General features: G+C 36.9%; 1 protein-coding gene across 1 annotated transcript in view; it reads left to right on the top strand.

The window, feature by feature from the left end:
• The window catches only part of ENKUR (enkurin, TRPC channel interacting protein), a 28,995-nt gene extending 3,959 nt beyond the window's left edge, over window positions 1-25,036 (top strand). The window contains exons 2-5 of the mRNA XM_082847430.1: window positions 4,188-4,333; window positions 9,890-10,113; window positions 18,846-18,992; window positions 24,809-25,036. Coding sequence (XP_082703556.1) covers window positions 4,188-4,333; window positions 9,890-10,113; window positions 18,846-18,992; window positions 24,809-24,982 — 691 coding nt within the window. The 3' untranslated portion in view covers window positions 24,983-25,036. The remainder of the gene's footprint in view (window positions 1-4,187; window positions 4,334-9,889; window positions 10,114-18,845; window positions 18,993-24,808) is intronic.
• The last annotated feature ends 1,325 nt before the right edge of the window (window positions 25,037-26,361 follow it).

Raw genomic sequence — 26,361 nt, 5'->3', positions numbered from 1 at the left:
GGGGGAAGGGTAATATAGGGGGTGGGGGAAAAAAGGATTATTATGGGATTATATGCAACGATGTGGGTGAAACTTTTGAAAATTGTAAAATGCTATAGAATTTAAAGACTCTTTCATGCAAAAGAAAAAGAAAAGAAAGTAAGCTTTATGTGTACTAACATGGAAAGGTATCACATTATATTAAGTATTTTAAAAAATAAGTTTTTTTATTTATTTATTTTTGGCTGTGTTGGGTCTTCGTTGCTGTGTGCAGGCTTTCTCTAGTTGTAGTGGGCAGGGACTACTCTTCGTTGTGGTGTGCGGGCTTCAGTTGTTGTGGCACATGGGCTCAGTAGTTGTGGCTCGTGGGCTCTAGAGCACAGGCTCAGTAGTTGTGGCACACGGGCTTAGTTGCTCCGTGGCATGTGGGATCTTCCCAGACCAGGGCTTGAACCCGTGTCCCCTGCATTGGCAGGCGGATTTTTAACCACTGAGCCACCAGGGAAGCCCCTATATTAAGTTTTAAAAATCAAGTTACAATTCATACATAAATAGAGATATAGAAAACATAATTTTTTCTGGAAAATGAATTGAGGAGATGGAGGGAACCTAGATCTTTATTCCTTTTTGCTGTTGTTGAGATATAATGGACATATACCATTACATTAGTTTCATCATTTAAAAAAATTTTTGTAATTTGGAAAAATTAAAAAATTATTATTCATATAGAATAGAATATCTTGTTTTCTATAACAGATGGTAAGCTTTCAACTCACAATGGATAGTGTAATGAATCACAAGATTGCAAATTTTAAAAAGGTGAGAGTATACGCACTCCTTTTTACTGCAGAGGAAGTTATTTTATTAAGGGATCATATCCGCCAATTCCAACTTCCATGGGAATTTCAAGGCACAGATTTGGATTGAACATTATTTTCCGATGGTATCTAGTGAGCTCATTCAGTTTGGACCATAGTTAATTCCCAGACATTTAGTTCATGATTAAGGAAAGTCTTCTAAAAGCAAGAAACAATTGAATGTTTCTCCACACAAACTTACCTACATAGTAAGATGAGAATACAAAGTATTAAAAGTGGTATAGCTGAACTTCTGCTTCCAATCAAGAGTGGAATTTACCCTCTCACCTTAAACAACTAAAACACCAGAAAAATATATGTAAAACAATGGTTTTTCAGGCACTGGACAAGCAACACAGAGCAGTCATCCCTAAGAGAAGGGAAACAAGCCCTACAATTGTCCCAACATAGTCTCTGGAGAGAATCTCCAGACAAAAGTCCAGGAAAGAGAAATTAAAACAAAATCCAGCAGTTTCTCTGAGTTAAAGAAACAGAGTTCAGAGTTTGAGGTGGTCAAGGCATGTAGAGTTCACAGCACAAGAGTACCAGAGAGGAAAGAACTACATATATGGAGAACGATAGAAGTATGCAGGAGAATTTCCCTGAAGTCTTTGGCTGACAGTACTTTTGTATGTTGAAACTACCAAGGCCAGGGAAATAGCCAACAGTAGGCAGCAGAGCCAGATAAAGTTTATATTCCCACCAACCAGAGTGGAAACTCCTCCTAAGATGCAAGGGATTGAGTAGTACCCTCAGGAATATATTGCCTCAGTGGTAGGGCCAAATCAAAAATAGACTAAAAGCTCCTGGACCCAGAAATACAATGTATAACCAAGAGAAAAATCAGTCAATACAAACAGACAAAGAAATGACATGAGTGAGAGAATTAGTAGACAAGGAGATTAAAACCACTATTTTAAATATTCTCCATGTGTTCAAAAAGGCAGAAGAAAACATGAGCAAGGTATGGAGAGAAAGAGAAGGGTAAATAAAACCCCAAATATAACTTGAAGACATAAGTAATACCATGTCTAAAATGAAAATAGTATACTTAATGGGAATAACAGCAGCTGAGACACTGAAGAAGAAAATATTGTTGAATTTGAAGACATAGTAATACTAGAACAATACAAAATGAAAATGAGAGGAAAAAAACTGAAAAGGAAAACAGAATCTGTGAGCTATGGACAACATCAAGCAACCTAACACAAGTGTAATTAGAGTCCCAGAAGGAGAGTAGAGAGATACAGAACAAAGATTTGAATAATGGTCAAAATTTGGACAAAATTAATGAAATCTCTAAATCCACAAATCCAAGAATCATAATGAGCCCCAAGCAGGAAAAGGAGAAGGAGGAGGGGGAGGAAACCATACCAAGGGCCATTAACATAAAATTTCTTAAAACCAGTAATAAAGAGAAATATCCTAAAAACAGCCAAGGAAAAAAGAAACATTACATACAGAGGAAGAAAGAAGGTCAGCAGATAGAAACAGTGGAAGCCAGAAGTTTAAAAGTCCATAATGCATAAGAAAAGGGTATGAGTTGGAAATTTGGATTTACACAATGAAATCAAGAACACATAAAATGGTAAATATATGGGTAAATATTAAAGTTTCTTCTTTTTAAATTTATTTCTGAATTTCTTTTTAATTTATTTGGCTTTTTTAAAATTTTTAAATTTTTTTTTAACATCTTTATTGGGGTATAATTGCTTTACAATGGTGTGTTAGTTTCTGCTTTATAACTTATTTGGCTTTTTAAAGGGAAAGTAATCACAATGAATTACGGGTTTCATAACACACATATAACATTAGGAGAAAGGTGGGGGAGGGGTAAATGCAAGTATTCTTTTGTAAGGTTCTTATGTCCTATGTGAAGTGTCATAATAATACTTGAAGGTAGGCTGTGATCAGTTAAACATGTATATTGTAAACCTTAGAACTTCCACAAAATAACAAAAACAAAAAATAAGGCAGAATAAAATAAGGAAGAACCAGCAATGGGGTATGTAGAAAACAAATAGCAAGATGGAAAATTTAAACACAAACATATTTTTTAAATCACATTAAATGTGAATGGTCTAAATACACCAAAGAAATGAAACCCTTTGAAAGGATAAAACTTCTACGCTTTCCATAAGAAAATTCCCTTAAAAGTACAGACACAAGTAAGTAAAAAGTCAAAGAATGGAAAAATGCTGTTACCATAAATCAAAGGAATATGGACTGGTTATATTAATATCAGACAGAGTCGATTTTTAGAGCACAGAATTTTAAAAGGGATATAGAATATTATTTCATAATATTGAAGTGATTAGTATTTCAAGAAGGTATTCTAAATGCTATGCACCTACTAATAGAGCTTCAAAATACATGAAGCAAAACCCGATAGAACTAAAAGAAGAAATAGACAAATCCACAATTATAGTCAGAGATTTCCGCATCTCTCTTTCAATGATTATTAGAACACTTGAAAATACTTCCAACCAGTTTGACCTAATTGTCATTTATAGAACACTCCAGCCAACAGCAGCAGTGTGCACTTTCTTTTCCAGTGTATGTAGACCATTTACCAAGATAGACTATGCTTTGTGCCATAAAACAAATGTCAGAAAATCTTAAAGGATTGAAATTTTACAATTATATTCTTTAACCACATAAAAATTAATTAGAAATCAAAGAGGTATCTGGAAAATCCCCAAATATTTGGAGATTAAGCAAAACACATCTAAACAAACTCCTAAGCCAAAGAAGATATCAGAAGGGAATTAAAAAGGTATTTTTTAATTTTATAGCTTCTATTAGATAAGTATAAAGGTTTAAAGTCAAATATCTAAACTTGTACCTTAAGAAACTAAAAAAAAAAAAAAAATTGTAAAAGAAAAGCAAATTAAACTCCAAATAAGAGATAGTAAAGATCAGTGCAGAAATCATTGAAATGGAAAACGTGAACATTAAAGAAAATCAATGAAAAGCTGGTTTTTTAAGAAATCAATAAAATTAATAAGCCCTTAGCTAGACTTATCAGAAAAAAAAAAAAAAAGAGAGAGAGAAGACATAAATTACCAATATCAGGAATGGGAGAGGTGACATCACTATAGATGCTACAGATATTGAAAGGATAATAAAGAAATACTATGACCATCTTTATCCTGGCACGTTTTTCTTAGGGCAGAGGTTCCATCTAGCTTGCTTAAGCCTGATGGACTCAGATAATTCAGATAATTATGCTTTATGGCTATCTCCAAATGAATATAGATATATATAAATTAGAAATGTATATCCTTTTTATAAACTTTAAACAGTTTTTACTAGAAATGTAAATGCTACAACTTTTTCTTTTAATTTTAGGTATGTATCCATTTTTAAGGCAGCTGTAAAAGATGAGAAGCAAAAATTTAAAACTGCAATGAAAACTATGGGACCAGCAAAACTTGAAGTACCTTCTCCAAAGGATTTCCTGAAGAAACATTCAAAGGAAAAAACTCTACCACCAAGTAGGTTTTATCACTCTTTTTAAAAAATTAAAAGTGTTAGCAGATAATTTAAAATTATTTTGTCTGAATATTAAATGTTTACAGTGATAGCAACTTTACCTCATATTAAACAGAATTTGAGAGGCTAGGAGAAAGCAGACGTCAAGAACATAGTAGATGCACCCCAGTGTTCATAGCAGCATTATTTACAGTTGCCAAGACATGGAAGCAACCTAAGTGCCCATCAGCAGATAAAGAAGATGTGGTATATGTATACAATGGAATACTACTCAACCATGACGAAGAATGAAATACTGCCATTTGCAGCAATGTGGGTGGACTTGGAGGGTATTATGCTAAGTGAAATAAGTCAGACAGGGAAATGTGTGACATCACACATGTGTGGAATCTAAAAAATACGACAAACTTGTGAATATAACAGAAAAGAAGCAGACTCACAGAACAAACCAGTGGTTATCAGTGATGAGAGGGAAGAGGGAGGGAGCAAAACAGAAGCAGGGGGTTAAGAGGTACAATATTATGTACAAAATAAGATACAAGGATATATCATACAACACAGGGGATATAGCCAATATTTTATAATAACTATAAATGGAGTATGACCTTTAAAAATCACTATATTGTACACCTGTAACTTATATAATATCAGTATTATACATCAACTATACTTCAGTGAAAAAATATTTTAAATAAAAGTTCTTAAAAAAACCCACAATGTAGTAGAAAAAGAGAGTGGAGAATGCCAGCTGCCCCCCAATAGACTTTCCTTTGATGGTGCAAGCATCTTGAACTACATCTTGGACTATCTGATAAAACCCCACCTCCAGCACCACATGCCCCACCATCTTCATAACTAGCTATATGACTTCAATAACAATGACCATAAGAAGAGTTCTAAACCTCAGTGGGCAAGATAGCTCACCATCTAAACCCTGTCTGGTCTTTTCTGCAAGAGATGAAAACTACAACCATTACTATCAGTTGTCGAAGCAACTATCAGGCTCACTTTAGCCTTGAGTATGGGCTTTAACTCTCTCCGATCTCTAAGACCATTAGGACAATGAAGGAGTTAGATGTAATGGAGGAGCCTTCATAAATGAGAGCCAGTTTCTTGGGCGTGCTACCTGTACAGTCACAAAGGGCCCTGTGCTTCAGAGGATCCCACACTTGGTTTAATGCTCTGCTTCTGCCATCTTGAAATGCCTAATAATTTTTTATCAAGGAGCCCCACGTTTTCATTTTGTACTGGGCCTCACAAATTATGTAGTCAATTGTGGTCATAGAGAATATGGGTATCAGGGGAAAAGGCCATCAGGAAAGTGGAGAGTGGATGAAAAAGGAATTGTTATTGGTATTCATGGAAGCAACTTCTTCCCATCTTGGGTATGTCTTCCCTGATGTTTTCAGATAATAAAGAGAAGAGGGCAATGAATCTATCTATTTTAAAAAGTTAGCCTCGGTGACTTCCCTGGTGGCGCAGTGGTTGAGAATCCACCTGCCAATGCAAGGACACGGGTTTGAGCCCTGGTTGGGGAAGATCCCACATGCCGCGGAGCAACTAAGCCCGTGAGCCACAACTACTGAGCCTGTGGTCTAGAGCCCGCGAGCCACAACTACTGAGCCCACATGCCACAACTACTGAAGCCCGCACGCCTAGAGCCCGAGCTCCGCAATGAGAGAAGCCACCGCAATGAGAAGCCCGCGCACTGCAACAAAGAGTAGCCCCCACTCGCCACACCTAGAGAAAGTGCGCGCACAGCAATGAAGACCCAACACAGCCCAAAAAAAGCCTCTTCCCATCTTCTGGCATCAAGGAAATAATGCAATATCTCAAGCCCAACTAGGGTGTGCCTTTTGCCAAAAATGAAACTACTTCTCCCTATGGCAATATTATGTGTCCCACAATCCTCTCTCATAACCCTCATACCGTGACAGAGGATGAGGGCATTATTGGGAAAGGTGGAAGAAGCAAGTCTGAAAATACAACATTCATGCTGAAATTCATGTCTTCAGAAGCCTCTCTTGTAGCTCCCTTAAGTGGAGTCTTGTTATTTTGTGACCCACAAGCACTTGAGAACACTGGAAAGTCTTAAAATGGAATTTAATACTTTAAGTGCCTTCGAACCAATGATATGACTTGGGTCCTCATGAATCCTCTCCAAGGTTAAGCATAGTACATAACCTAACTGTATAAATCCTAAGTTTCAAATAAGGAGAAAGGGAAGAAGTCTGTCTCTTCTCTTATAAACATTATAAGGCAAAACAAACACAAAATTTCATTGGCCTTAGGAATAATTAAGAAATTCAGGGCATTGCAAGAGCCCCGTCCAGTGAGACAAAGTTAAAGGTAATATAGGGCAAGGCTACTGCCAGTCTCTTGGTGAATATTCTGCCATTCTGAACACAATAATCTGCTAGACACACTGAAAACTACCTAACAGGTACAAGAAGATTTCTCTAAATTTAAGTAGTAGAACATCTGCATGACCATGAGACCGTGTTAATATTGCCATTGTATTATAGCCTAAAAAGAAGCCCAGTCATTTGGTCTTCAGACTTATTAACATTACCACCGAATAATTTGTAAAGAGACATCCTCGCCCCATTTTCCGAGCCACCCCACATTGCCAACCCCTACTCCTCGGATGAAAAGAATATGATGTTTAGATATTGATAGATACAATATAAGGGTAAGATGGGGGTGGGCTTTAGGCTCCATCCAGTGCATAACCACAAACAACCAAGATTTATAATATACTTACTCAACTAAGAATGAATTATCAGTCTTTCCAAACTGTTTCCTCATTTCCTGAGAATTCGGTTTTGCCTCTTAATTGCATTTCTAAAGCTATCGTTATGGGAGTCCTTTGCATGCGCTTTCAGCTCATAATTAAATCCGGCTTCTAAATGTTTCCCACGTGATCATCTATAAGATGTATGCCTCTGTTTTTGTAGGCAAACTGATTATGCCAACCTTACTTGATATACCCAACCTGACATGGGTGTATCTGCTAGAAGGGAGCTCTTTGGGTTGTGACAGGCTTATTCTCTGCTCCGGGCTTTGGAAGAACTCCCTAATTCAATTTCTGACAATGTTCACAACATCTCAGTAGTATGTTAAATAGGAAGAAGATAACCATTTTTGTAGGTCAAAAACAGTAAACAATTTTACATATAGTTCAAGCTAATATATACATTATAGTCTACATATTATATTTTATTTTTTCATCCCCCACTATAATATAAACTCCATGAGAAAGGGGACTTTGTATCTTCTGTTCACTCCTGTACCCGCAGTTCCTAGAGCATTACCTGGGGACATAGTAATTGCTCAACAAAAATATATTGCATGACTTAATGAATAAGTGAACATTCAAAACCTCCTTTATAATGTTTCCTGGGGGCGTGTAGAATTATCAGGGGTATATTGGTTTGCTGGGGCTGCTACCATAATAAGTATGGGGTAGCTTAAACAGAAATTTATTTTGTGACAATTCTGAGAGCTAGAGTCCAAAATCAGGGTGTTACTGGGAACTCCCTGGTGGTCCCTGAGCTTCCACCGCAGGGGTTATGGGTTCAATCCCTGGTTGGGGAACTAAGATCCCACATGCCACACGGAATGGCCAAAAGAAACCCAAAACAAAACCAATAACAAAATGAAACAAACAAACAAAAAAACAAGATCAGGATGTTTCCAGGGTTCATTTCTTCTGAGACCTCTCTCCTTGACTTATAGATCGCTGTCTTCTCACTGTGTCTTCACATGGCTTCCTTCTGTGTGTGTTTGTGTCCAAATTTCCTCCTTTTACAAGGACATCAGTCATATTGGATTAGCGTTCACCCTAATGACCTCATTGTAACTTAAGTCCCTCTTTAAAAGCATGTCCGGGCTTCCCTGGTGGCGCAGTGGTTGAGAGTCCGCCTGCCGATGCAGGGGACACGGGTTCGTGCCCCGGTCCGGGAAGATCCCACATGCCGCGGAGCGGCTGGGCCCGTGAGCCATGGCCGCTGAGCCTGCGCGTCCGGAGCCTGTGCTCCGCAACGGGAGAGGCCACAACAGTGAGAGGCCCACGTACCACCAAAAAAAAAAAAAAAAAAAAAAAAAAGCATGTCCAACTACAGTTCCATTCTGAGGTACTGGCATTTAGGGCTTCAATGTATGAATATGGGGGAGGGACACAATTCAGCCTATAACAAGAGATTAATCCAGTTCATAAACTTTAAATAATAAGTATTGTTTTTTCTGATAATAAAAGCTATATAAAATGATTTAAAAGTTCAAACAGTACAGAAATGAATAAAGTCAAAGTCCATAGTAGTTGTGATGAGGTTAAGATTTGAGTAAGGTGGGTTTTTTTGTTGTTTTTTAAAATTTATTTAATTTACTTGTTTTTGGCTGCATTGGGTCTTTGTTGCTGCGCGCAGGCTTTCTCTAGTTGCGGCGAGCGGGGGCTACTCTTTGTTGTGGTGCGTGGGCTTCTCATTGCGGTGGCTTCTCGTTGCGGAGCACGGACTCTAGGCAGACGGGCTCTAGGCAGGCGGGCTTCAGTCCTTGTGGTGCGTGGGCTCAGTAGTTGTGGCTCGCAGGCTCTAGAGCACAGGCTCAGTAGTTGTGGCTCACGGGCTTAGTTGCTCCGCGGCATGTGGGATCTTCCAGGACCAGGGCTGGAACCCTTGTCCCCTGCATTGGTAGGCAGATTCTTAACCACTGCACCACCAGGGAAGCCTTTGAGTAAGGTTTTGTCAAGATAGTTGTTGCCTTCGGTTCTTGGAAGTAAAGTGTAATTATTTTACATTTTAGCATTTTGACAAACCACTTTGATGTGGCTGTATCAAAATAGATAAGTTGGAATGGTCAAGTCAAAGAGACTGTGTAAAAATGGCCAGTTTCATCTGCTGCTAATGAAGAGAATGTGGTAGAGAGAGAGAAGTAACTTTGGATAGCAGTTATTTTAGGAGGTGAGCTGTAATCAGGGAGGAGTGAATAGGAAGCCTCAGCAGTATTGGTCATTTATCATTTCTTAAGCTGCATGTTAGGTACATAGCTATTACATGATTTTTATACCTTATAATAATAACAGTTTTAGTGAAAAACATCCAGATTCTTGGATACATCAGATACATCAAGTTTGATTTATTTACTTGGTGATTTTACAGTAACTTTCCTCTGAAGAGGCAATTATTCATAATATTGAAGGTACTCAGAAAAAAGTTTTAATGTTTCTTTGGGCTTTTTTCAATGGGCATACTGAACATTTGTTATTGAAATCTTTATAAGAAAATATTTTTATAATAGCGAATAAAAATGTTTTAGCTAGCATATGATTTGGGGTGTTTATTTTCTTCCCTTAGATTTTTATATTGTTCTCCAACATATTAATTGATTACGTCACATTTAATCTTTTGCATTTATGATTACTGATTTTTACCTTAAAATTTGAATATATTATTAATAAAACTCTAATATACTAGTGGTAAAATATCTGGATGCTATAAATAGTACTGAGTAGCCACATCTATAGTTTAATATTAACAAGGAAATGTTATGTTTAACAGAAAAAAAGTTTGAATGGAATGAGCCCAGAAAGCCTCCTGTGCCATTGAGGACGGACCATCCAGTCATGGGAATACAGAGTGAAAAAAAATTTATAAATACAAATGCAGCCGATGTCATTATGGGAGTGGCTAAAAAACCTAAGCCAATTTATGTTGACAAAAGAACTGGAGACAAGCATGACCTTGAAACTTCAGGACTAGTTCCAAAGTACATCAATAAAAAGGTAGCCTTGTGATCTATTAATAAGACCTGATAGATAATTTAAATATGGTATTCATAATGTTTGTCTGCATTATCACTAATAGTGCCCTCACTGACAAACTAATGGCTACCAGTGGGGAGAGGGAAAGGGGAAGGGGTTGGAAAGGGGTAGGGGATTAAGAGGTACGGATTACTACGGATAAAATAAATAAGATACAAGGGAAATATAGCTAACATTTTATAATAACTTTAAATGGAGTTTATATCTATAAAAATTTTGAACCACTACGTTGTACACCTAAAACTAATATAATATTGTAAATCAACGGTACTTCAATTAAAAAAAACAGTGCTCTCACTGGACAAATTATCCAGATTGCCAGTTCTCATTCCTCTGAAGTCCGTGTTTGGTCCAAATCTAGTGTGATGAAATTACAGAGAATTTGGAATGAACAACAACATATAGTTCAGGAGAGGGAAACTATAATTGTTTTTCATAATTTCAATTATTAATATATTTAACATTTATAGCAAACATTCTCTAAAAGGTACTCATTTTCGGTGAGGTGGAATTGTCACTAGAAGCACAGTTGTTACTATAAATCTAGAAGGAATAACCTTTCAGAAGATCCTAAGATTTAGTCATTAGTTTACATTATCTTGTTGACAGAATGAGAGAAATGAAGAGGAAAACAACTTTAGAGCCATCCATCCTATCAGTGTACTGTAAATATTTCACAGTACTATTTCAGTGTGAATATACTCATTTGTGTTTGGTTTAGAGTAAAGCAGACCTTGAAAGTACTGTACAATAGTTAGTCTTTTCAAGACCTTCATGTCTATCTGAAAAGGTGCTTATCAGATAGGCATATACTTTCATTGTTGAAAATTATAGAAGCTTGGGTTTAGCAGTTTAAATATAGAAATTTAAAAAGCTTATGAAAAATATCTTCTATAAGACCTATTTTACTTTGCATACTTATAGAGCACAAAAGTGCTGGAAACACACATAGTATATGAGTACAAAATCCTAAAGAGTAATAGTGCATAATAATAACTTGGGCAAAAAAGAAAGAAAGGAAATAAGGAAGAAAAGAAGAGAAAAAGAGGAATTTGTAACATGTAAGAGGGGCTTGTACCGAGGTCATCCAGTGATCTACCGTGGTGAATCCAATGACTGTTCACCATCAAAACGGGAACCTCAAGGCTGTTGTCAGAGAACACTACTTATTCCCTGAGAAACCCTTGTCACTCGGCTGGCTGAGACACCTTTGGAAGACCTTAGTAGGGATCTGGGAGTTGGCAGCTCATGCTTACAAAGATTTCAAGTTTCTCTGGATACGTCCTCCTAATATGGCCCCTGGAGGCTCTTCAGGGTCCTTGTCCCACAGGGTGTGGAAAAGCAGAAACTTCATTCTCCTGGCTCTTTAAAGCCATTTCCAATCCATCCTTTCTCCACCGTCACGTAAAAACCCTTCTCCTTTGATGGTCATGCCACAAACCGCCACACTGGCTGCCTTCTGCCTAAGCTGTCCACTTCAATACATTTTCTGCCTTGAACAGGAAACTGAGAGTCTCCATCACAGAGACAGAAAAATACGAGGTTAGTCTACCTGTGCTTGTCTACGAAGCCACGCAAATTCCCTGCGCCTAGTGTACTCTCGATGGCTAACCAGTCAGGGCTTACGAAGGACTAACTCAACTTACTTTCTACTTATCTGAGTTAAGCTAAAAAAATCTGTTATTGGTAAGTGAGATAGTAAGTCCTTTTAAAGGCAAGGCCATTTTTTAAAAGTGAATGAACCTCATGTTTTAGTTCCAAATAAAGTATTACATGCCCATTTGTGCCATGAGAATATTTTGTGTAAGCAAACTGAAGCATGGATGTTTGCCTGAGTTACATAGCAATAATAGGAAGACAAGCGTTTCAAATTCTAACTCTGCCACTTACTTAACTCTGTGATTTTTAACAAGTTATTCGATTTATCATAGCATGGTGAGGATTGAATGATATAAAATATATTCAGCACTTGACACAATACCTGGTACCTAACAGAAGTTCAGTAAAGAGCGGATATTATAATATATGCAATTATTAATATTAATACTATGCATTACCCTCAATGATCCAGCACATGGGAATATTTCAGATCACTGCAGCTTTTACCCATTTGTGACGTAGTTCCTTTTCCTACACAGAGTGTGCCAAATATAATTTAATCACTTGTGATGACACAATCATCATTGGGAACCTCAGTGATTGTGCTAAGCTGAAATGAGGTGTTGCCCTCAGTGTTTCCTGAAATGGATTGAACTGGTTACCATGAAACTAACTTACCAGAATACTGAGCTCTTAGTCTATTTGTATAGTGCTTTGCAACTTTCCAGAACACATTTGTAGCTAGGATTTCTATTCCTTATTGTCAGGATTAGGTTAGGTTGTGCTGTGGTTAACAACCCCCAAGTTGCAGTAACTAAAAGCAACTAGGTTTTATTGGTTGCTTGTGCTACCTGTGCATTGAGGATTGTTGGGAGCTCTGCTTCTTGTCCTGACTCCAGGACCCAGGCAAACCAAAACATCACCCATCACCATACCAGAGAGAAAAAGAACATGACAAGTCAACCATTAATTCATGAGCCTTCTACCCAAAAAGGACATTACTTCTACTCACACGGGGAAATTCAGGTCACAGGCTGCATCTTACTTGAAGGGGAGCAGGAAAATATTGTCATACCAAGTGCCTAGAAGGAGAAGAACCAGAATATTTGTGAATAGTTTTAATGACTCATATCTCACAACAGCTACTTCCTCAGAGAGGTCTTCCCTGACATCTTTTTTTTTAACTTAAATTTATTTTTTTATACATCAGGTTTTTATTAGTTATCCATTTTATACATATTAGTGTATACATGTCAATCTCAATCTCCCAATTCATCCCACCACCACCACCCCCTTCCACTTTCCCCCCTTGGTGTCCATATGTTTGTTCTCTACATCTCTGTCTCTGTTTCTGCCCTGCAAACTGGTTCATCTGTACCATTTTTCTAGGTTCCACCTATATGCGTTAATATACGATATTTGTTTTTCTCTTTCTGACTTACTTCACTCTGTGTGACAGTCTCTAGATCCATCCACGTCTCTACAAATGACCTAATATCGTTCCTTTTTATGGCTGAGTAATATTCCATTGCATATATGTACCACATCTTCTTTATCCATTCGTCTGTCGATGGGCATTTAGGTTGCTTCCATGTCCTGGCTATTGTAAATAGTGCTGCAATGAACATTGGGGTGCATTGGTCCTTTTGAATTATGGTTTTCTCTGGGTATATGCCAGTAGTTGGATTGCTGGGTCATATGGTAATTCTATTTTTAGATTTTTAAGGAACCTCCATACTGTTCTCCATAGTGGCTGTATCAATTTACATTCCCACCAACAGTGCAAGAGGGTTCCCTTTTCTCCACACCCTCTCCAGCACTTGTTGTTTGCAGATTTTCTGATGATGCCCATTCTAACTGGTGTGAGGTGATACCTCATTGTAATTTTGATTTGCATTTCTCTAATAATTAGTGATGTTGAGCAGTTTTTTAATGTGCTTCTTGGCCATCTCTATGTCTTCTTTGGAGAAATGTCTATTTAGGTCTTCTACCCATTTTTTGATTGGGTTGTTTGTTTCATTAATATTGAGCTGCACAAGCTGTTTATATATTTTGGAGATTAATCCTTTGTCCATTGATTCGTTTGCAAATGTTTTCTCCCATTCTGAGGGTTATCTTTTCATCTTGTTTATGGTTTCCTTTGCTGTGCAAAAGCTTTTCAGTTTCATTAGGTCCCATTTGTGTATTTTTGTTTTTATTTCCATTACTCTAGGAGGTGGATCAAAAAAGATCTTGCTGTGATTTATGTCAAAGAGTGTTCTTCCTATGTTTTCCTCTAAGAGTTTTATAGTGTCCAGTCTTACATTTAGGTCTCTAATCCATTTTGAGTTTATTTTTGTGTATGGTGTTAGGGAGTGTTCTAATTTCATTCTTTTACATGTAGCTGTCCAGTTTTCCCAGCACCACTTATTGAAGAGGCTGTCTTTCCTCCACTGTATATTCTTGCCTCCTTTATCAAAGATAAGGTGACCATATGTGCGTGGGTTTATCTCTGGGCTTTCTATCCTGTTGCATTGATCTATATTTCTGTTTTTGTGCCAGTAGCATATTGTCTTGATTACTGTAGCTCTGTAGTATAGTCTGAAGTCAAGGAGTCTGATTCCTCCAGCTCCGTTTTTTTCCCTCAAGACTGCTTTGGCTATTCGGGGTCTTTTGTGTCTCCATACAAATTTTAAGATTTTTTTGTTCTAGTTCTGTAAAAAATGCCATTGGTAATTTGATAGGGATTGCATTGAATCTGTAGATTGCTTTGGGTAGTATAGTCATTTTCACAATAGTGATTCTTCCAATCCAAGAACATGGTATATCTCTCCATCTGTTTGTATCATCTTTAATTTCTTTCATCAGTGTCTTATAGTTTTCTGCATACAGGTCTTTTGTCTCCCTTGGTAGGTTTATTCCTAGGTATTTTATTCTTTTTGTTGCAGTGGTAAATGGGAGTGTTTCCTTAATTTCTCTTTCAGATTTTTCATCATTAGTGTGTAAGAATGCAAGAGATTTCTGTGCATTAATTATGTAATTATTTACAACTTTACCAAATTCATTGATTAGCTCTAGTAGTTTTCTGGTGGCATCTTTAGGATTCTCTATGTATAGTGTCATGACATCTGCAAACAGTGACAGTTTTACTTCTTCTTTTCCAGTTTGTATTCCTTTTATTTTTCTTCTCTGATTGCCGTGGCTAGGAATTCCAAAACTGTGTTGAATAATAGTGGCGAGAGTGGACATCCTTGTCTTGTTCATGATCTTAGAGGAAATGCTTTCAGTTTTTTACCATTGAGACTGATATTTGCTGTGGGTTTGTCTTATATGGCCTTTATTATGTTGAGGTAGTTTCCCTCTATGCCCACTTTCTGGAGAGTTTTTGTCATAAATGGGTGTTGAATTTGTCAAAAGCTTTTTCTGCATCTATTGAGAAGATCATATGGTTTTTATTCTTCAGTTTGTTAATATGGTGTATCACATTGATTGATTTGCATATATTGAAGAATCCTTGCATCCCTGGATAAACCCTATTTGATCATGGTGTATGATCCTTTTAATGTATTGTTGGATTTTGTTTGCTAGTATTTTGTTGACTATATTCATCAGTGATATTGGTCTGTAGTTTTCTTTTTTTGTAGTATCTTTGTCTGGTTTTGGTATCAGGGTGATGGTGGCCTCATAGAATGAGTTTGAGGGTGTTCCTTCCTCTTCAATTTTTTGGAAGAGTTTGAGAAGCATGGGTGTTAGCTCTTCTCTAAATATTTGATAGAATTCACCTGTGAAGCCGTCTGGTCCTGGACTTTTGTTTGTTGGAAAATTTTTAATCACAGTTTCAATTTCATTACTTGTGATTGGTCTGTTCATATTTTCTATTTCTTCCTGGTTCAGTCTTGGAAGGTTATACCTTTCTAAGACTTTGTCCATTTTTTCCAGGTTGTCCATTTTATTGGCATAGAGTTGCTTGTAGTAGTCTCTTAGGATGCTTTGTATTTCTGCGGTGTCTGTTGTAAATTCTCCTTTTTCATTTCTAATTTTATTGATTTGAGTCCTTTCCCTCTTTTTCTTGATGAGTCTGTCCAATGGTTTATCAATTTTGTTTATCTTCTCAAAGAACCAGCTTTTATTTTTATTGATCTTTGCTATTGTTTTCTTTGTTTCTATTTCATTTATTTCTGCTCTTTATGATTTCTTTCCTTCTACTAACTTTGAGTTTTCTTTGTTCTTCTTTCTCTATTTCCTTTAGGTGTAAGGTTAGATTGTTTATTTGAGATTTTTCTTGTTTCTTGAGGTAAGCTTGTATTGCTGTAAACTTCCCTCTTAGAACTGCTTTTGCTGCATCCCATAGGTTTTGTATCGTCGTGTTTTCATTGTCATTTGTTTCTACGTATTTTTTGATTTCCTCTTTGATTTCTTGGTTATTTAGTAATGTATTGTTTAGCCTCCATGTGTTTGTGTTTTTTATGGTTTTATTCCCTGTAATTGATTTCTAATCTCATAGCGTTGTGGTCAGAAAAGATGCTTGATATGATTTCAATGTTCTTAACTTTACTGAGGCTTGATTTGTGACCCAAGATGTGATCTATCCTGGAGAATGTTCCATGTGCACTTGAGAAGAAAGTGTAATCTTCTATTTTTGGATGGAATGTCCTATAAGTATCAATTAATTCTATCTGGTTTATTGTGTCATTTAAAGCTTGTGTTTCCTCATTAATTTTCTCTTTGGATGATCTGTCCATTGGTGTAAGTCAGGTGTTAAAGTCTCCCACTATTACTGTGTTACTGTCGATTTCCTCTTTTATAGCTGTTAGCGGTTGCCTTATATATTGAGGTGCTCCTGTGTTGGGTGCATATATATTTATATTTGTCATATCTTTTTCTTGGAATGATCCCTTGATCATTATTTAGTGTCCTTCCTTGTTTCTTGTAACATTCTTTATTCTAAAGTCTGTTTTATCTTATATGAGTATTTTTACTCCAGCTTTCTTTTGATTTACATTTGCATGGAATATCTTTTTCCATCCCCCTATTTTCAGTCTTTATGTGTCCCTAGGTCTGATGTGGGTCTCTTGTAGACAGCATATATATGGGTCTTGTGTTTGTATACATTCAGCAAGCCTGTGTCTTTTGGTTGGAGGATTTAATCCATTCATGTTTAAGGTAATTATTGATATGTATGTTCCTATTACCATTTTCTTAACTGTGATGCATTTGTTTTTGTAGGTCGTTTTCTTTTCTTGTGTTTCCCACTTAGAGAAGTTCCTTTAGCATTTGTTTTAGGACTGGTTTGGTGGTGCTGAATTCTCTTAGCTTTTGCTTGTCTGTAAAGCTTTTGATTTCTCCATCAAATCTGAATGAGATACTTGCCGGGTAGACTAATATTGGTTGTAGGTTCTTCCCTTTCATCACTTTAAATATATCATGCCACTCCCTTCTGGCTTATAGAGATTCTGCTGAGAAATCAGCTGTTAACCTGATGGGAGTTCCTTTGTATATTATTTGCCATTTTTCCCTTGCTGCTTTCAATAATTTTTCTTTGTCTTTAATTTTTGTCAATTTGATTACTGTGTGTCTCAGTGTGTTTCTCCTTGGGTTTATCCTGCCTGGGACTCTCTGCACTTCCTAGGCTTGGGTGGCTATTTCCTTTCCCGTGTTAGGGAAGTTTTCGACTATAATCTCTTCCAATATTTTCTCAGGTCCTTTCTCTATCTCTTCTCCTTCTGGGACCCCTATAATGCAAATGTTGTTGCATTTAATGTTGTCCCAGAGGTCTCTTAGGCTGTCTTCATTTATTTTCATTCTTTTTTCTTTATTCTGTTCCATGGCAGTGAATTACATCATTCTGTCTTCCATGTCACTTGTCTGTTCTTCTGCCTCAGTTATTCTGCTATTGATTCCTTCTAGTGTATTTTTCATTTCAGTTATTGTATTGTTCATCTCTTTTTTCTTCTTTAATTCTTCTGGGTGTTTGTTCTTTAATTCTTCTAGGTCTTTGTTAAACATTTATTGCATCTTCTCGATCTTTGCCTCCATTCTTTGTCCGAGGTCCTGGATCATCTTCACTCTCATTATTCTGAATTCTTTTTCTGGAAGGTTGCCTATCTCCACTTCATTTAGTTGTTTTTCTGGGGTTTTATCTTGTTCCTTCATCTGGTACATAGCTCTCTGCCTTTTCATCTTGTCTCTCTTTCTGTGAATGTGGTTTTTGTTCTACAGACTGCAGGATTGTAGTTCTTCTTGCTTCTGCTGTCTGCCCTCTGGTCTTCTCTGACATCTTTATTTATCTCAAATAGCTCTCATGACTTTCTTTTTTCTTACTGTATTTTACTGTGGAGCACTTATATATATTATTTCATACTTTATTTTTGGTGAGTTTCTCTCACTACAGAATGCACATTCCATGAGGACAGAAACTTTTCCTTTCTTATTCACTGGTGTAGCTAGCACCAAGTACATCCTCAAATAATGCTTTGAAGAATGAACAGGGAGTAGTTCTGTTTCTCTACACAGTGGTATTGACACATTCACTAACTTGAAAGAATCATAGCTGATTGCTTCACTGTCAGTCCTTGTAAGCAGCCCAGGAGCCTAAGATTGTATTTTGTTGTTCCAAAAACAACCTAAGGGGCCCACGTCAATTTTTTCTTAAAGCAGATGTGCCTAGCATCTTTAAGACTTTGTTCTTACAATGCATTGGAAGCATTTATCTTCCTTTTTTTTTTCTTTTTACGAGATAATGCACAAGAGACCTTAAGATATTTGAGATATTTCAAAGTAAAATCTGAAGCACCTAAAAGAAATAAAGAAAATCCAGTTCTTCAGGGTAAAGTAAGGGCCAAGCCATCAGCCAAGAACAGGCACTGGGAACATTCAAAAGAGGGAAAACAAACAGCCATGATAACAGCACAGATGGTTTTAAATGACCAGAATCAACTAGTTCCAAATAGGAAAAAGAAAAAAATCACTGACTTTTGTTAACTTGCAGTGTTTTGAGCAAAGGCTTTAAGTCTGTAACATTTCTTTTGCTCCTAATCATTGGTTGGTATGTACACATATATAAGATTACTTTCAGGATTTTGATTTTTTTTTTTTTCCTGAAAAATCCTTACAAGGGTTATGGTGTCACGCCTGATTACATACGTAAGCGAAATGAAGAAGTGAAGAAAGCCCAGGAAGAATATGATAACTATATCCAGGAAAACCTCAAGGAAGCAGCTATGAAAAGGCTATCTGATGAAGAAAGGGAGGCAGTTCTGCAGGTAAGCGTCTTTAGTTTACATTCATGTGTAACTCTTTAAAACATCTCTGAAAGAAAGGTCCGCCATCAGTGATTATTAAGGCCCGCACTTTGATTTTGAAATCAGAACACTCTCTTTTGATTATAGTGACAACTGCATGCAACAAAGCTGGCTCTTTGGGGAGAGCAAAAAGTTGTGATATAGGGACTGTTGAATAATAATTTGTTTCCAACTAGGTGAGCTTCTGTTTCTTCCTGAAGTAGTGTCATAAGCAAGCTAAGCTTCTCCTTCAATGAATGTGCATAAATAAAGTAAACAAGCATTTTGATTTTCATTCCCATGCCCCTGAGTTTTTCAAAAATAATATCCATAAGGTAGATACTTTTCACTAGGTGGAGCTCTAGAATAATTGAAACTGTCCCTAGACCAACTTTTTTTTTCTTTCTTATAAGCAAGTGTCCAGATTTTAAAATAACCAGGTGTTAGGCTTTACATATGTTTTCTTTATTTGGAATAAAACAGACCTAAAGACACTTACACTGGAGTTTTTAATGCAAGACTTCTATCTGAAGCGTTTAAAATATTGGGGGGTGTGAGCACCGTTGCTCCATCATCTTTAGAGAGTATTTGTTAAGCACCTACTGACACTGTTCTATAGTTGTGCTCTCTTATAGAGGTAAAAATAGTACTTTATTCTTTGTTTTGTTACTTTGAAAGCTTTCTACAAAGTCATTTCTAGTGACCTTTTCAAAACGGAGAAAACAAAACTTTTTACAACATTAATTTCTATTGTAAAATGGATTCATATGCTGTTATAAAATCTTAGCATTTTATCAGTGTCATCCCAATCATCAGTAAACATTTATTAAATGTCTGTTCTGCATAGAGTATCATGCTAAGCCCCAAGGGGCATAAAATAAAATTTCTGCTCTGGATAATGTTGTAATTTAATTGATAAGAGGTGCTGTGTATCTATGTACCTATAGAAAGATGTGTGTGTGTACAGATCATATGTTTTATAAGGTTCGCAGGCACGAACATCCAGTGCAGGACGTAGGTAGGTCTTTAGCTGCGCCTTAAACTGCAGAGTAAGAGGATATCCCAGACAGCAGGAATGGCCCGAGGGCAGTGACGCTGTCTCTTTGTTGCCAGCAATCTCTGCAATGCCTAACCTAGTGCCCAGTGTAAACACAGGTGATTAATAATGGTGCGCTGGAGAGAAGGAAGGGAGACAGGCAGGCAAGAAGGCTGGCACACGTGGAAGTGGGACTCGGCCCGTCATTTTCAGGAAGAGCACTGTTCTTTGGTTCCCTCCCTCCCTCTCTCCCTCCCTCCTTCCCTCCCTCCATCAGATTCTGCCATTCTTAAAACATACATGTTTTTGTGAAAGCCAGGTTTTTACATCTAAGAAAAATAGGAAAAGAAAGGAAGAACTTCCCTGGGAAGGAAAAGGCTCTTCCCTCGGCACCTCCTTAGTGGGTCAGCAGCCCTCAGCTTCCTGATGTGGTCACTACAGAGTTTCTTTGTAGACACTTTGATAGACAATAGCTGACCCTCCCTTGGATGCCTTATTAGCTGGGTAGTGTAGCTGCCATGGTAACAAAGCCACGAGCTCTGTTCCTGACGAGCCCTGAACCCTGCTCCCTTCCCTGGTTAAGAGTTGCATGTAGTTCTATGACAGTATGGTCATATGTCCCTGAGTAGGGCACATTCTGCTCATTCTTCATAAAATGACAGTCTCATTATCCAGGAAGGGATCATCTGGTCTAATTATTCCAAACTTCTCATTTCACAGATGAGGATATAAAATGCAAATATATCAGTATTAAGTGGGCACATTTGTTCATTCATCCCTCCGTTCATCTACTGAACATCTAATCTACCATGTTCCACTCACTGTACCCAGCCTGGGGGATATACTGTTGTGAGCAAAACAAACGTGGTCCTTACTGTCAGCGAACTTGGAGGTTGGTTTACATTTGCCCCTGGTCACAACATTATCAAGTAGCTGAAGAGGGACTAAAACTCACATTGACCAGTTCCCAGGCCTGTGTTTTCCTACCACGTGATAAGCACGTGCATAAGAGGTAACAGAGGGAGGCTCTTCCCGCCCGGGATCCAGCAGGGGATAGAAGGCATACTAGGCTGGGATTCTGAAGAGAATCTACAAAGGAACTATTTACAGAGGTGAAGCAGGGCTAAGGGAACCCACAAGGAACACTGAGGCACCCAGGACTAGGGACAGCAGGAATCACCACCACCCTGGGCTGGAAGGGCAGGGGCAGGAAACAGCGTTACCAGAGCCGGGTGGGAGCTGGAGCCTGGAAGAGGGGCTCCGACAGGCACTGTAGTCACAGATGCAAGGGCCAGTCATGTCCAGGTGATGTCCAGGGTGGGGGAAGAAATGCCCCAAGCTTGCTCTCCTCCCACCGGTGTCTTCCTTAGCTGAATTCAGGCAGAGGCTGGAGGGAACAGTGCTGGGGGAGGAGCAGCCCATAGGAATAAATACCTCAGCCCCACCACTGCCCAGCCCCTAATCACAGCGCAGAGCCAGAGGTGGAGAATGGATGGGGGTGGCAGCAGAGGAGCATGGACCTGAACACACTTCCTATTATTTTATGACCGCTTCTCCCTATGTGAAAATTTTTCCAAAATTAACAATATTATTTCAGTATTAAACTAGAAGAGAGAAAAATGAAGAAATAAAGATAAGGGAAAATCAGTATCGCTGCAGTGGATAAAAGATTTTTTTTAGATGAAATAACCACAAAACCGTTAAGAGGCTATTTTGGTATAATATGAAATATCAATCACATTTAGTTCCCATCCCTAGAGGTGGACTTTGATCCAAGTGTTATTGTACACACTGGAAGATAAAGAAAACTATCCTTTCAAAAGAAATACTGCAAAACGTGTAGCTGCTGTGACCACAAGGAATAGGGAAAGATCACCCAAGGAGCTGTGAAAAACCTTTGATATTTCAAAGTGTATAAATACATAGATTTCTTCTCTGCAATAGGCAACCCTGTGGAGCACTGTGGAAACATATTTCCCATTTCATAATGAAAGCCTATAGAAAAACAGAATTCTTTTGAGGACTTCTTATTGGAATACTTCTCATACACTATTAAGAACTGGGTTAGCCCATCCCTCTCTTTTTAAAGTGTAGAAGACGCTTCTGCCTTTTCCCTTTCCCAAATCCTTGATATAATCTCACTCAAGAAATGCTCAACATTTTGGGCTTTTTTCTCAACAAATCTTTTCTATAAAGTGTGTCCAAACTTGTAGTCATTTATACCTGAGCATGGAGATAAACCGTTTTCTCCCCGAAAAGTTTACAAGATTAAATTTGTACTATGAGGGCTTATTATGAAGGTATTGTTATATAAGACACTTCTAATTCTCTCATAAATCTAAATGTATGGCCATGATTTTCAAGGACCATATTTTCTTTCTTTTTTTTTTAATCAATAATTTTCAATTATGCTACTCCTGAGCTCTGGCTAGGACTTCCAATACTATGTTGAATAAAAGTGGCAAGAGTGGGCATCTTTGTCTTCTTCCTGATCTTAGAGGAAAAGCTTTTAGCTTTTCACCATTGAGTATGATGTTAGCTGTGGGCTTGTCGTATTTGGCCTTTATTATGTTGAGGTATGTTCCCTCTGTATGCACTTTGTTGAAAGTTTTTTTTTTTTTTTTATCATAAATGGAGGTTGAATTTTATCATGCTTTTTTGCATCAATTGAGGTGATCATATGATTTTTATCCTTTATTTTATTAATGTAGTGTATCACATTGACTGATTTGTGAATATTGAACCAGCCTTGCCTCCCTGGAATAAATCCCACTTGATTAGGGTACCTTGTTTTATTGCACTTCATTGCACAATATTGCACAATTATTGCACAATAAAACAAGGCATACCTTGTTTTATTGCACTTCATTTTACTGTGCTTCACAGATACTGAGATTTTTACAAATTGAAGATTTGTGGAAACCCTGCACTGCCAGATGATGGTTAGCATTTTTTAGCAGTAAAGTATTTTTATTATTAAGGTATTTGTTTTTTTAAACATAATGCTATTGCATACTTAATAGACTATGGTCTATTTCTAGTTTCATACCATTGTGGTCAGAAAATATGTTTGATATGATTTCAGTCCTCTTAAATTTATTAAGACTTGATTTGTAGCCTAACATATGATCTGTGCTGGAGAATGTTCTGTGTACACTTGAGAAGAATGTGTAGTTGTTGTTTTTGGATGGAAAGTTTTATACATATCTGTGAAGTCCATCTGATCTAACCTGTCATTTAAAGTTGATGTTTTCTTACTGATTTTCTGTCTGGATGATCTATCCATTGATGTAAGTGGAATATTAAAGTCCCCTACTATTATAGTATTGCTGTCTGGTTTTTTCTTTCAATTTGTTAATATTTGCATTCATATTTTGATGCTCCTATGTTGGGTACATAAATATTTATAAATGTTATATCCTCTTGTTGTATCAACCACTTTATCATTATGTCATGCCCTTTGTCCCTTATTACAGTCTTTGTTTCAAAGTCAGTTTTTCTGTCATAAGTATAGCTACCCCAGCTTTCTTTTGGTCTTCATTTGCATGGGATGTTTTTCCATCTGTGTGTCAGGGATCATAATTTCCAGGCAATATTTTAAATGTTACTTTCAGTTTTACTTTTCATTTTTGTGTAAATAAAATGATTTGTGCACCCATAGTGAATAACAGAAAGTGTCAATTTATAAAATTTCATTGCATGAGTTCAATTAGTTTAAGACCATTTTGTCAATGGAGCCGCTAGTGCATTGTGATAAGAAATGATAACTGTGCAGAGATGGAAATAACCTTTATTGCTCCTAAGAGATTCCTAATTTTGAATTTGTTGGTTTCTGAGAACATAAAACGTTAACTTACATTATTGAATTAGCATATGTGTTACATGTAATGATATTTCAGTCATTTCTAGAATAAATTAATGGGAAGTATAGATCCATTAACTATATGGAGGAAGAATTCTTTCTAATACTGAAAACACATAAAAGATCATCTCTTGTTAAATTGAATTTTGGGGCTTCCCTGGTGGCGCAGTGGTTGAGAGTCCACCTGCCGATGCAGTGGACGCGGGTTCGTGCCCCGGTCTGGGAGGATCCCACATGTCGCGGAGCGGCTGGGCCCATGAGCCATGGCCGCTGAGCCTGCGCGTCTGGAGCCTGTGCTCCGCAACGGGAGAGGCCACAACAGTGAGAGGCCCGCGTAACGCAAAAAAAATAAAATAAAAAATTGAATTTTGGCATTTTATACAATTCCATTTAGTCAGATATAAGAAAACATGGCTATGTAAGTCAGAATCAAGTGTTTTGATGTGATTTCTCTGTTGAAGAATGAGGATATTTTTTTTCTAAAGAAAAAAAATGAAAATTTTTATAAGAAATAATTTCCTGTTCAAAATTGTTTTTTTGCTTGGAACATCAACTCTTAAGTTGTTTTTACCAAAGCATTTGCTATGAGCTTAGTTTCATACTACTCATAACTCTGCATACACGTATTTGATGGTAAAAACAAGTGCAGTAACATTAAAAACAAAGAAAATAAATACTCCCAGTGGGAATTGAGCACACAATCAAGGACAGGGTTTGGCCTCTCTACAGTATTTTTTGTTACTGTGGCCAAGAACTTGATAAACACATATCATTTTTTAGTTATTTTTGTCGGCTTTCTTTACCTGTTTACATTTTTTCCTTCCCAGTGCAATTTTCTTTGCGATTTACTCTGCTTCTGCAGTTTACTTTGCTATGTACAGTTTTCTTTACCGTTTGCAGGGGCTGAAAAAGAACTGGGAAGAAGTACATAAGAAGTTTCAGTCCCTCTCGGTCTTCATCGACTCCATACCAAAGAAGATTCGCAAGCAGAAGCTGGAAGAAGAGATGAAGCAGCTGGAACATGACATTGGTGTCCTCGAAAAGCACAAAATTATTTATATTGCTAATAAGTAATGGTGGATTTTAAAAAATATAGTCATTTTAACATAGAAAAAAAACACGGAAAACATAGAAATTAAATCATAAGTTTTTTTCAAAGAGTAAAATACTATGAAGAGTATAAAAATACTCTTTACCAAAACGCTTAGGCAATGTTTAAAGAATAATTGTGTTATTTACTTACATAGAGAAAAAAAATTTTTTTTTCACCAGCGTCAGGGTTTCCATGTATAACCTGATTAAAATTTGATGTTAGGTTTTCCAGTTTGATAGCATAATTCATTATATTATGTACTAGTTTCAGATAAACATTCATTTCTGGGCCCTGAAAAATAAAGTCAACACTCAGAACTTCACATTTTTTTCTACACTGCGTAATACAAGGAATACAAGGTTAAAAACTGTAAAGTATTTTGAATTGGAAATAGTGGTGTAAGCCTTTTTAGTACTCTGAAGTATTTTCTACATATTATTCCAGAGATCCAAAAATTACATATATTTTCTGGTAGCCTATGTCATATGCAGCTATTCACAGCTATAAATGTTTTCAATATCCATAATGTTATATATAGGCTGAGAGGTTTACATTTGGAGGAAGAAAAATTAAGAAAACATAAAATCAAGGAGACAACTTATAAAGTGTGTCACTAAGGATTGTTGAAGAGAATAGCCTTCTTCCTGACATCCAACTTTTAAAAACTGCTGTTCTATGTGCTTTATTCCATAATTTACTATGTGTATTTCACTAAAATGGATATTACTTTTTCTTTTTGGCTTTCTCTATTCTGTGAATTCTAATGTTTCTATTTGTAAGGTTACATAATTTATTAAGCAATAAGTTTATGTAAGTAGAGCTGTCTTCAACTCAAAATAAATGAGCCTATAAATGTCCAAGAAGAAGAAGATTCTTTTATGAAATTTTAAATTAGAGAAATTTGGTAAAATATATGAAACTATAAAATATCAGAGCAATATCAATTTTACTGCTTACACTGATTTTTATCCTGTTGGCAACACAGAAAAAAATGATAATTGTTTCAAGCTTTTTCACAAACACGGAATTTGGGAGCATTGTAGAAAAGCTAACTTTCATTAAAGAAAAATTTTTGAATTTTATATACAGATATTTTTGAAAACTCACTTTAAACTTTTTTTCACGTATCTGTGTAGGCGTCATTTCTTTATTCCTTATTACCTTAGGACAGATATAAAATAAAGAATAGTACAGTTGACCCTTGAACCATGAAGGGGCTAGGGGCGCTGATCCTCCACACAGTTGAAAATCTGCATATACCTTATCGTTAGTCCTCTGTCTGTTTGGTTCCTCCATATCCATGGTTCCATATCCTCAGAGTCAACCAACCACAGATCGTGTAGTACCACAGTGTTTATTA

The sequence above is a fragment of the Leucopleurus acutus genome, assembly GCF_964270905.1.
Source record: "Leucopleurus acutus genome assembly, chromosome: 1".
NCBI lineage: Eukaryota > Metazoa > Chordata > Mammalia > Artiodactyla > Delphinidae > Leucopleurus > Leucopleurus acutus.
This window is presented reverse-complemented; position numbering and strand designations above follow the sequence as displayed.